The sequence below is a fragment of the Nanorana parkeri genome, unplaced genomic scaffold, assembly GCF_000935625.1.
Source record: "Nanorana parkeri isolate BGI_ZX_2015 unplaced genomic scaffold, ASM93562v1 scaffold743, whole genome shotgun sequence".
Classification (NCBI taxonomy): domain Eukaryota; kingdom Metazoa; phylum Chordata; class Amphibia; order Anura; family Dicroglossidae; genus Nanorana; species Nanorana parkeri.
In genome coordinates, this window is record NW_017307011.1 from 402,537 (window position 1) to 415,549 (window position 13,013).

Consider the following 13,013-nt stretch of genomic DNA (forward strand, 5'->3'; position numbering starts at 1 on the left):
AGGGGAAGAAAGCTTTACAAATAAAATACATGCAGCCACCACACCAAAAGCCTGGGAAGCTGCAGTGTATTACATTTTTGGTTGGGTTGGGTTTAAGTGTGCAATTACCTATCCTGAACAATACCAAATTCCCCAGCATTCCTGCTAATCAGCACAAACAACCTTAACAGCAGATGTGTTTGTTGCGAACATTTGCAAATACACGTGAAGCCACAGTGCCGCATCAAAGCACCACTGTTAAGTGTGAACAGATAGTCTACTTGGGGAAGGATTTATTTATATTGATAACTTTGTTTCTTGGTGGATAATTCCAAAGTCAGGACATTACTCTGCAGGTTTGCAGTCCTGAGGATGCAAAGTTTTAAATGTCTGATTAAACTCAATGGACATGTCTTTTTTTTTTTTTTAAACATAACTAACTATGTTACGTGAAGAGCCCTCTCTCTATGCTGCTAATGCTTTGGTTTCTCTGGAAGTGGAAGATGATGTGCACTTTTGTATGCTTTTCAGATCATTTCAACACAGAAGAGACTGCAAAAGGAAGTGAAGTGGTCTAGAGAGAAGCTGGTTCCAGGCCAGGGAAGAGAGAAGGAAAGAAAAGTGTAGGTGCAGACAATGGCCTGCAGTGGGGGCTATAAACTGCAGTGTGTCTATGGGCTTTGATGGGTCTTGGGTGTAAAAACTGCAGGAAAGTAACCCGTTTGCATTGGCAATTGTGGGTAGTTAGGTTCCAATGTACTGTATATATCTATATAGATATATACACTATATTGCCAAAAGTATTGGGACACCCCTCCAAATAATTGGATTCAGGTGTTCTGTGAAATTTCCTTGCTACTAAATATTCCACGGTCAACTGTTAGTGGTATTATAACAAAGTGGAAGCAACTGGGAACAGCAGCAACTCCACGTAAAATGACAAAGCTGGGTCAGTGCATGCTGAAGCGCACAGTGAGCAGAAATCGCCAACTGTCTGCAGAGTCAATAGCTACAGACCTCCAAACTTCGTATGGCCTTCAGATTGGCACAACAACAGTGCGTAAAGAGCTTCATGGAATGGGTTTCCATGGCCGAGCAGCTGCACCCAAGCCTTACAGGACCAAGTGCAATGCAAAGCTTCGGATGCAGCAGAGGGCCAATTTAGACAGGAGCCAGTTAATCTACCATCATGTATGTATTCCAGTTTCCTCCCACACACCAAAGACATGCTGGTAGTTTAGTTGGCTCCTGTCTAAATGTGAACTAGGGACCTTAGACTGTAAGCTCCTTGAGGGCAGGGATTGATGTGAATGAATAGTGTGTAAAGCGCAGCATAAATTGACAGTGCTTAATATATACCTGTAATAAATAAATAAGTCGTGTTCTGCAAGACAGAAGTGCTAACCATTAAGCCACTGTGCTGCCCACATGGTAAAAACAGTATAAGCTGCATTTTGGTTGTTTCTTGTTTATTGTGCATGTGTATCTTCAAAGTCTTCCTGTCTGCCCTCTCCTTTAAAAGATCGAACACTTGTTGTGTTCTTTAAGGGGAATTTATCAAAACTGGAGCAAACAGAATCTGGAGCAGCTGTGCATGGCAACCCATCAGCTTCTCTTTCATTTTCGAATCTTAAAGGAGAATTATGAGGTTGGCTCAGTAGATCGGGAAGTGAGCGAACACATACCGGAGCTCGCTCACTTCTCGATCCTGTGTTGGCAGAGAGCCGTGTCAGGGGAGGGACTGGATTCCCCCCTCCCCTGTCCGATCCTCCGACGCTGACTGGCGGAACGGACGGGGAGGGGGCAGGTACAGCTGGCTCTGCCTCCAGATAGGCAGAGCCAGCTGTCACTCATGCAGGTGGGCGGATCCAGACAGTATTGTCGGGATCCGTTCCGGCTGCGTCATCTCAGTATACCGCGAGCTGTATCTCGCAGTATACTGAGCATTGGGTGACGGGAGGACGCTAGTTTGTGTCCTCCTGTTACCCTTAGGAGAACCATGGGGAAAAGCCCTAACCCCATAGTTCTCCTTTAACTGAACAAATTGAAAATAGGAGCTGATTGGTAACTGTGGGCAACAGCTCCAGATTTTGTCTGCTCCAGTTTTGATAATTTCCCCCTTTGTCTTTTTGCAGTCCATGAAATTATTGTTTGCATTGAGGTTCTTTTGTCTTTTTGTAGCTCATCTTTTGAGGGCAGGAACCAGCTTGGAATTCCACAGTGCAGGAAAGGAAACTTTAACATTTTAATCTTAAAAAAAAAAATTCTCATTGATGGGAAGGATTTTTTTATCTACAGGGTGCTTTTTGCTGTTTTGTTTTCCAGCGTTCTTTTAGAAATTGGTGAACCCTGTGAGCAGGGAATTATTTAATGTACATGAGAAATCAATGCCAGCGATATATATAACGCACCCTCACCTTGATGCCCATATACGTTGCCTAGGGTGCTGTCTGCAGCTTCATCACTTCAGTGCTGATATAACTTAGATTGTATTCAAATCATTTCTGCAAAGTTTTTCTGTTTGCTTTGTGGCCATGTACAGTGACAGCTGCACGCCCCCATGAATTCTATTAATAAAACATCATTCTAATCATGCGATAACAGATCACAATTACACAGAAAGGCTTCTACACATTTGTCTATACACTGTGCCACACAAGTACTTGTGTCTTGAGGCAGTATTAAAGTGAACTTGTCATGGAAAAGGGGCAAATGGTCCTTGGGGACGGTGTAGGGTGGTGGCACCTGTCTGGCGTCCCACCCAGCTCACTGACATTACTGGTTGCCAGGAGCTAGGCAGGATGCAAGCCAGCGCATCCCACTCATTTCTAGGGAACCTGTGACCTCAGTGAACTGGGCAGGACGCCACAAAGAGCGTCACAGGTTGCTGTGGCTGCTCCCCTAACACACAGTCGCCCCCCAATGAGATGCCACCTGAGGCAACCTACTCGGGCTGCCTTATTTATGGACGCCCGGAGCACATTGGAATCATTTTGTCTTGAAGGGCATTCTTCCAAGGTCTTTACCATGCCTTTGAGGTCTTCACGAAAATTATGCTTATATAAAAATTTCCAAAGGAGGATTCATTACTACCAATTAAACCAAAGTTGCTTTTGGAAATTGATCGATATTACAGGAATTTAATCCATAGGTCGTTGCTTTTAGACCAAAGATCTTGTCAGTTAGGCAACCATAGACGAATCTTTCTTTACACAATATTTGATAAATCTACCCTTTAGTATAAATCGGTATATCGCACAGACCATCGCGCACCATGTTTCCTGTGTCCAGATTTTGCTGAGATTTGCTCCACATAACACGTGACAAAATAAATTATCCACACACACTTAGGTCGCTGAACCCTACGATAATCATGCGTTCTAGCTTACAAACACTCTTTGAGTAAACTCTATACGGCATCCCTTTTTTGTGCTTAAACTATAATTATTGTGAGAACTAGCTTCCAATGGTAGCGCATTAAGGACACTTCCACTCGCTTACAACTTATTTTAAGGGCGTCTTTGCCCACTTTTATTGACTCAAACTCAAAAAGTCCATGCAGGTTTTCCCTCGCAGGGGTTTTCAAACATAAAGTACAGCTTTTTCTTCCAGCAACATAACATTTGTAAAGTCTCACCGACTTAAGGTGGTCTCTACCAAAACTTCTGGCCACACAGGCTGGTTCTCCTCAAGTTGCCACACAGGCTTGTCTTTTCACCACACAGGCTTGTCTTTTCACCACACAGACTTGTCTTTTCACCACACAGGCTTGTCTTTTCACCACACAGGCTTGTCTTTTCAACCTTGGTTTATCCAGGGCTCTGTGGGGTCTCATCGGGGCTCTGAGGGGTCTCACCAGGACTCTGTGGGTCTACCAAGGCTGGTTAGAACCCACAGCACCCTGGTGAGACCCCACAGAGCCCCGCTACCCTGGTGAGGCCCCCTCAGAGCCCTTGTGAGAGCCCTGGTGACATTCTACAGAGCCCAGGGCTCTGTGGGGTCCGACCGGGGCTCTGAGGGGTCTAACCAGGCTGGTGAGACCCCACATAGCCATGGTAGGACCCCTTGGAGGCCTGGTGAGACCCTATGGAGCCCTGGTGCTGGCGAGACCCCATGGAGCTCTGGTGAGACCCTACAGAGCCTTGGTTTAACCAGGGCTCTGTGGGGTCTCATCGGGGCTCTGAGGGGTCTCACCAGGACTCTGTGGGTCTACCAAGGCTGGTTAGAACCCACAGCACCCTGGTGAGACCCCACAGAGCCCCGCTACCCTGGTGAGGCCCTCTCAGAGCCCCTGTGAGAGCCCTGATGAAATTCTACAGAGCCCAGGGCTCTGTGGGGTCTCACCGGGGCTCTGAGGGGTCTAACCAGGCTGGTGAGACCCCACATAGCCATGGTAAGACCCCTTGGAGGCCTGGTGAGACCCTACGGAGCCCTGGTGCTGGCGAGACCCCATGGAGCTCTGGTGAGACCTTACAGAGCCTTGGTTTATCCAGGGCTCTGTGGGTTCTCATCGGGGCTCTGAGGGGTCTCACCAGGACTCTGTGGGTCTAACAAGGCTGGTTAGAGCCCACAGCGCCCTGGTGAGACCCCACAGAGCCCCGCTACGCTGGTGAGGCCCCCTCAGAGCCCTGGTTTAACCAGGGCTCTGTGGGGGCTCCCCGGGGCTCTGAGGGGGCCTCACCAGCGTAGCGGGGCTCTGTGGGGTCTCCCCGGGCTCTGTGGGTCTAACAAGGCTGGTTAGAGCCCACAGCGCCCTGGAGAGACCCCACAGAGCTCTGGTGAGACCCTACAGAGCCTTGGTTTATCCAGGGCTCTGTGGGGTCTCCCCGGGCTCTGTGGGTCTAACAAGGCTGGTTAGAGCCCACAGCGCCCTGGTGAGACCCCAGAGAGTTTTACAGAGCCCTGGTGCTGGTGAGAAACAAGAGAGACCTGCTGAGCCCTGGTTTTACCAGTGCTTTCTTGGGGTCCCACTAGGGCTCTTTGGGGTCTCACCAGGGCTCTGAGGGGTCTAACCAGGCTGGTGAGACCCTACAGAGCCCTGGTGCTGGTGAGACCCATGATTTAACCAGGGCTCTGTGAGGTCTCACCAGCCCTGTTTAAACCCCACATTGCCCTGTTGGGACCCTACAAAGCCCTGGTGAGACCCTACAGAGCCTGGGTAGGGCTCTTTCAGATTTCACCAGGGCTCTGTGGGGTCTAACCAAGCTGGTTAGACCCTACAGAGCACTGACGAGACCCTAAAGAGCCCTGGTGAGACCCTACAGATCCCTGGGGCTCTGTGGGATCTCACCAGGGCTCTGTGGGGTATAACAAGGCTGGTTAGACTCCCACAGAGCCCTAGTGAGACCCCACATGGGCCTGCTACCCTGGTAAGACCCCCACAGAGCCTTGATGAGACCTCTGGTGAAATTCTACAGAGCCCTGGTTTGACCAGGGCTCTGTAGGGTCTCACCAGGGCTCTGAGGGGTCTAACCAGGCTGGCAAGACCCCACATAGCCCTGGTGAGACCCTACGGAGCCCTGGGGCTGTGTTGGATCTCACCAGGGCTCTGTGGGGTCTAACAAGGCTGGTTAGACCCCCACAGAGCCCTAGTGAGACCCCACATGGGCCTGCTACCCTGGTGAAATTCTACAGAGCCCTGGTTTGACCAGGGCTCTGTAGGGTCTCACCAGGGCTCTGAGGGGTCTAACCAGGCTGGCAAGACCCCACATAGCCCTGGTGAGACCCTACGGAGCCCTGGGGCTGTGTTGGATCTCACCAGGGCTCTGTGGGGTCTAACAAGGCTGGTTAGACCCCCACAGAGCCCTAGTGAGACCCCACATGGGCCTGCTACCCTGGTGAAATTCTACAGAGCCCTGGTTTGACCAGGGCTCTGTAGGGTCTCACCAGGGCTCTGAGGGGTCTAACCAGGCTGGCAAGACCCCACATAGCCCTGGTGAGACCCTACGGAGCCCTGGGGCTGTGTTGGATCTCACCAGGGCTCTGTGGGGTCTAACAAGGCTGGTTAGACCCCCACAGAGCCCTAGTGAGACCCCACATGGGCCTGCTACCCTGGTGAAATTCTACAGAGCCCTGGTTTGACCAGGGCTCTGTAGGGTCTCACCAGGGCTCTGAGGGGTCTAACCAGGCTGGCAAGACCCCACATAGCCCTGGTGAGACCCTACGGAGCCCTGGGGCTGTGTTGGATCTCACCAGGGCTCTGTGGGGTCTAACAAGGCTGGTTAGACCCCCACAGAGCCCTAGTGAGACCCCACATGGGCCTGCTACCCTGGTGAAATTCTACAGAGCCCTGGTTTGACCAGGGCTCTGTAGGGTCTCACCAGGGCTCTGAGGGGTCTAACCAGGCTGGCAAGACCCCACATAGCCCTGGTGAGACCCTGCGGAGCCCTTGTTCTGGTGAGACCCTAGAGTGCCCTGGTTTAACCAGGCCTCTGTGGGGTCTCACCAGAGCTGTTTAAACCCCACAGAGCCCTGTTGGGACCCTACAAAGCCCTGGTGAGACCCTCTAGACATTCTTTGGGATCTCACCAGGGCTCTGTGGGGTCTAACCAAGCTGGTTAGACCCTACAGAGCACTGGCGAGACCCTACAGAGCCCTGGTTTAACTAGGGCTCTGTGGGGTCTCACCAGCCCTGGTTAAATCACCAGTCTCACCAGTCCCCACAGAGCCCTGTGGGGTGAAACCCCACAGAACCATAGTTTAACCAGGGCTATTTAGGGGTCTCCCCAGGGCTCTGTGGGGTCTCACCAGACTGGTTAAACCCCACAGAGCCCTGGTGAGACACCACAGGCCTGAGTGGGGCCTCATGTTTAGGTTTCGCCTAAGGCCTCGCAAACCTCTAGAGCCGCCTCTGCCACACAGGCTTGTCTTTTTCCACACAGGCTTGTCTTTTTCCACACAGGTGGATTGCCACACAGGCTCGTCTTTTGCCAAGCAGGCTGCGTTTCACCACACAGGTGGATTGCCACACAGGCTCGTCTTTTACCACACAGGCTGCGTTTCACCACACAGGTGGATTGCCACACAAGCTCGTCTTTTGCCACGCAGGCTGCATTTCACCACATAGGTAATCTGCTCCCCAGTCTGCCAGACACACAGACTGGTTCCAGGGTGGAGCTCCTTTGTTCGGAGGTTGGCAGTTCTTATAGAGGCCCTAACAAGCCAGCTAGCTTCAGCTGGGCTTGTTCCCCCCAAGCCTCTCAGCACTTCCCCCTAGAGGACAACCTTTACTATAACACTTAACCCCAAACATTTGTATCTGCCTGCTGCCACAGTATTATTACACACTCTGATTCTCAGACATATGTACAGTGATTGGGGCTTTTTAAAGTCGAGACATGAAAATAGAATCGGGTGATTTTGTAATTTATTTATAAAAAAAAGAAAACATTAAGTAGTAAAAGTAAATGATTTATACTATGCATGCATGAACTTATTTAGCAGCAAATTGTGATCAGTACAACAATAACCAGAATAAAAGTACCCAACAAAGGATATATAGTTGTAATATTAGGTCCAGCCTAATCTTTATTGTTTTTTATGGTTAGGATGATCTGGCGCCACAATATAGTAATCCAGAAGAGGGAGAAATAAAACCCCATAGCCAATAATGTCTCAGAGAAAAAACAAAAAAGCCATCCTGTTTCCAAATTTGGCAATCGGTATATACCCTGGATATTAGGCCTTGTGTATTTTTATTCTCACAAATTTGACTCCAAATTTGGCATCGGATTACTTTTGATAATAGATCTTGGGGCTGTTCATACTTGTGAGGGGGGTACTGTTAAATGACTTGTTTGAATCACTGTCTGATTCAGGCAGTCCTACAGGAACATCCTCCCCATCTGTCTTTGTCCCTTTCTGGTAAAAGAGAAAAAACAAAACATTAGTATTTGCCATTTCAGTTATAGACAAAACAGATAGTTGATAGAAAAGTTAATAATAGTAAATGATATTTACTATATATTTATACGTGCATAGCACCAGAAGACGACTGAACTAAAGATCGGGATGATCGCTACCAGAGCTTCCATAATATAATACATCTGTTTTATGTATACTCCAAAAACACCAATCAGAACGCCTTCTGTATGTTTCAGAGCGCCCTGAAGATCTAAAAAGAAAACAAAATGATGCTTAGATGAGACTGTTCCTAATCAAAATGGCAAATTATAGCCGTACAATGATTAATGGAAATCTTCTAGACAAGTGGAGAAGCATTATAAACAAGAGATGAGCAAACATCCAGTTGTGTAATAGTGATTCGGGAAATCATAGCTTTGTAAGGAGCCCGCTCCCACTACCCAGGTGACAGGTAATAAAATAAAGGTATTTTTGATAAAACATGGAGTGTATGTAAAAGGAAAGGATAGGTGTAAATATTTGCAGAATAATATAGAGGAAATAAAGATCAAAACCTACACTTACCTATTCCAGTGGCAGGTTCGAGGACCCCATTTGGCAACGTATCCACCTTCGAATGTTTATCTGTAAAACGATGAAAAAACATAGAATAGTCACAATGTTTAAAGAGCATTAACTCTGGAGACAAGATTCACTTCATGTGACCTGTCAAAGTTCATTGAGCAGATAGAACTCAGTGGGGCTTCAACAGCTACACACCGCGGCCTGATTTTTATGAATGGGTGGGATGCGGTGTTCATAGTGAAGGGCAGTATAACAGAGCGGGCAGTGATATTGATTCTCTGTTATAAATGAGCGCCTTAGATCAAGCAGTTTCATCCCGCACAAATATACACAGTAGATAAAGATACACAAACCTGCATTCGCCTTATACGGCGGTGGAGGTGGTAGAGCAGGTTTGTCCATGTTATCCATGTCCATGTTACCCATGTCCATGTTGTTGATGCCCATGTCGTTGATGTCCATGTTATCCATGTACATGTTATCCATGTCCATGCCTGGCTCTGCAGTAGCCTGTCGAGCAGAAAAGAAGTCTCTGATATTTTGCTAAAAGCTTGATCCTGTAGAAGAATGGAAAAAATATTAAATAGGTGAACTGCATTTATTAAGAAGAGATGATACAGTGAGATTTTCTAAAAAATCTGTCCTAGCCCTATTTTCTCTTTTCCACTGTATCAGCAACCTAATATATGTTAAAAAAAACTCCATCCTGTTTCCAAATTTGGCAATCGGTATATACCCTGGATATTAGGCCTTGTGTCTTTTTATTCATACAAGGGGGCGGTGGAACAAATGGACTCGCTTGACTGAAAAACAGGCGATGCCTGTTAGCTTCTCAGAGTCCTTCACCCTCCCCTGGGCCCCCTCTAACTACATCTGGAATCCCCTGCGTCTGGCAGGGTGGGGGCCGGTCATGTGATCTGGTGACACTAGATAGCAATCCAGAGGAAGGCAAAATAAAACCTCTAAGCCAATGATATGTTAGAGGGGGGGAAAAAATTCCTTCCTGACTCCAAATTTGGCATCGGATTACTCTTTGATAATAGATCTTAGGGCTGTTCATACCTGTGGGAGGGCACTGCAAATTGTCTCGTTTGAAATAACGTTTGAAATAACGCTTGAAATATGGTCTGAAATAACGTTAGAAATATGGTCTGATAGAACATTAGAAATATGGTCTGATATAATCAGTGCTACAGGAACAGGGCCATCCTCCCAACAAGCTGCTGCGTCATCTTCCTTCTTCCTTTCAGTCTTTGTCCGTTTCTGGTAACAGAAGAAAAACAAAACATAAGTATTTGCCATTTCAGTTATAGACAAAACAGATAGTTGATAGAAAAGGAAATACAATTAAATGATATTTACTATATATTTATACTCACATAGCACCAGAAGACGACTGAACTAAGGATCAGGATGATCGCTACCAGAGCTGCCGTGATACAATATATCAGTTTTATGTATACTCCCAAAAAACCGATCAGAACTTCTTCTGTCTCTTTCAGAGCGCCCTCAAGATCTAAAAAGAAAACACAATGTTGCTTAGATGAGAATGTTCCTAATCAAAATGGCAAATTATGGCCGTACAATGATTAATGGAAATCTTCTAGACGAGTGGAGAAGCGTTAGAAACAAGAGATGAGCAAACATCCAGTTGTGTAATAGTGATTCGGGAAATAGAGCTCAGTGCGGCTTCCCCAGCTACACACCGCGGCCTGATTTTTATGAATGGGTGGGATGCGGTGTTCATAGTGAAGGGCAGTATAACAGAGCGGGCAGGGATATTGAGTCTCTGTTATAAATGAGCCCCTTAGATCGAGCAGTTCCATCCCGCACAAATATACATAGTAAGTAAAGATACACAAACCTTCATTTTCCATAGGAGGTGGTAGAGCAACACGCATGCCCCTGTTATCCATGTCCATGTCTGGCTCAGGGGTCGCCTGTCGAGCAGAAAAGAAGTCTCTGATATTTTGTAAAAATATTGATCCTGTAGAAGAATGGAAAAAATATGAAATAGGTGAACGGCATTTAGTAAGAAGAGAAGATACAGTGAGGTTTTCTATGAAATCTGTCCAAGCCCTATTTCCTCCTTTCCACTGTATCAGCAACCTAATATATGTTAAAAGAGAACTAAGGCCCAACCTTTTTTTAGCTGTAGTTCTCTTTAAGGTCACAGGAAGACTTTTACTAATGTCCTCCTGTGACCCAAAACTCAGCATATAGCAGGCTATTGCCCGCTATAAGCTGACAGCGCAGAGCCATGCAGCAGTCGGGAAGGATCCAACAATATTGTCGGGAACCACCCCGCTACATGATTGACAGCTGGCTCTGCCTCTCTAGAGCCAGCGCCAGCTGTGCCCGCCCCCTCCCCTGTATGACCCACCAATGAGCACTGCTGAAGCAGAGAAGGCAGGGGGGGGGAATCCCTGTAGGGAGTGATGACTGACAGTCACCGCTCTCTGTAGTGAGAAAATCGGGAATTGAGCGATCAATAGTGTGTGATTGCTGAGTTCTCGATCTATAGAGCCACCGGCTCTAACTATTGGGGTAAGTGTATTTCACTCATCCCATATATTACAGCTTTGTGAATTGAGGCGAATGTAGAGTCATTTGATCCTTACTTCCTTTCTGCAAATCCTGTTCTTTTGGTTCCGGGGGATAAGATGGGGATCCCTCTGTTAAAAAGGAGAAACACATATATTAGAATGAGACACAAGAAAATCAGAGTCCAGCAACTCTGGTAAGTACATCTATTATATTTGGCTGGCTATGTTATATTTGGCCTTCTTTCTACAACAAAGTCAGGCTGCATACATAGTAAGAATTGTCGTCCTCTTTTCTATTTTATGCAGTAGTATTTGCTGCAGCAAGGGTTAAAATGCCCCCTGCTAACAGCACACTAGAGAGCCAGAATGCTGCCCAAAGAGCATGAGCAATGTTGGTTGGAGCACTGGGACGGGACACGTCGGACCATCATGCACTCTGTGTTGAGCAGCAGTTGAGATGACAGTTCAGATGACACTTTCTTAATATATATATATACTAAAACTGAACTCCATTAGACTCAAAAATAAACCTTGTCTTGTATAGTGTCTTTTACGGTTGAATGTATGTATTGTAATACTGCATTTAGGTCACTAGATGGAGCTCAGGGGTATAGGAAATAAGTATTTCATTTACCTCCATCTAGTGTGCATAATGCAGTATTACATTACATACATTCAACCTGAAATTCAAATATATTTAAGAACATTTGTTTGTGTGTCTTTACGCCGAAAACAAACGTTCAGAAAGATTTGCGTGGGCCAGTGGCTCTGCTAATTGCTTATGAGTATAAATCTCATACTGTAGGTGTACATTCCCCAAATATTATTATGTAAACTAGACTTTGTACAGTGGGGGCATTATAAAGTGTGTGATCATTTGCAGTCATAGTATATAAGGCTCAGTTCACAAGGCCAACACGGCGGGATAAGAATGGTCATTTTCAACCAAAGTGACAGTTGAGAGTCCAATGAGATTTCAAAATGACAGTTACAAAGCTCAGACAAAGACCCTTATCCCTGTGTTACTGCTTGTGAATGAAGCTTCTAGTCTACAGTGTATAATAATGATAGAAAATACAGAAAATATCTTACTTGGCCTTCCATGTGAACAGTCCACACACAAAACAACGAAGAATAACACACAAATAGCGCACTTTTTGTGGAAATGCATAACTGGAGCCCTCACAAAAAGCAAACCTCACAGAAGCACAAAGACAACTGTAAGGATGAAAACACAAGAAGCTCTCCCTATATATACTGCCAGATTACTATGACATCACAAGACTGCTGTGATCTCACACCACCATACATGGACATGGGCTGCCAGAAAATGGCGAGTATTTTCAGACTGTGATTGTTCAGATCTGATTGGGCTAAAACAAAACAAACTGTCATTTTTTAACCAGTTGACATCCGCGGTGTTAAACCCCCTTCCCATCCAGGCCAACTGGTTAAAGTAAGGATCTCAAGGCCTTGTTCACACCTGAAAGCGTGTGTGTTCCGCGATCGCTAAGAACGCGATCGCTAAGAAACTTCTCCCCGCGTTTTGGGGTGGGAGGGGGCATGGCGGTGCATTGAATTCAATGGCACCACTTCCACGTCCCCCGAGCGCCCTTCCCGCCGCCGGCAGTGTGATCGGACGCGTGACAAGACTTTGCCAGTGTTCTGTTCCACTGCAAACGCACAAAATAGGGTTTGCTCTATTTTTTGCGTTTGCAGTGGAACATTATATTTGCTAGGGATGCACAGATACTTTTTGAGTACCAGTGCAGATACTTGGCATTTTCATGAGAACTACCAGGGTTGCAGCGGTTGCAGCTGGGACCTGGCTCTGGCACTCCACCACTGTCCTAAAATTATTAGTCTGTATTATTTTAGAAAAACTGTCACATGACAATAAACAAAAATGTATCAGTACTCGTACTTGTAAGTACTCGGCAAGTAGCAGTACTCGTACTCGCCAAACTGGTATCTGTGCATCCCTTTATTTATATTTATAAAAACAAAATCCTACATTAAAACAGAGATGTACAAATCCCGGGAGCTCCGTGTGCTCCTTAC

General features: G+C 46.6%; 1 protein-coding gene across 1 annotated transcript in view; it reads right to left on the reverse strand.

Annotated features, from left to right (window-relative positions):
- ZNFX1 (zinc finger NFX1-type containing 1) overlaps positions 1-13,013 on the reverse strand; it is a 54,589-nt gene that overhangs the window by 39,857 nt on the left and 1,719 nt on the right. The window contains exons 2-8 of the mRNA XM_018564293.1: positions 11,028-11,081; positions 10,271-10,393; positions 9,786-9,922; positions 9,601-9,669; positions 8,760-8,916; positions 8,407-8,466; positions 7,952-8,092 (exon numbers count right to left, since the gene is read on the reverse strand). Of these exons, the coding sequence (XP_018419795.1) occupies positions 7,952-8,092; positions 8,407-8,466; positions 8,760-8,916; positions 9,601-9,669; positions 9,786-9,922; positions 10,271-10,393; positions 11,028-11,081 (741 nt within the window). The remainder of the gene's footprint in view (positions 1-7,951; positions 8,093-8,406; positions 8,467-8,759; positions 8,917-9,600; positions 9,670-9,785; positions 9,923-10,270; positions 10,394-11,027; positions 11,082-13,013) is intronic.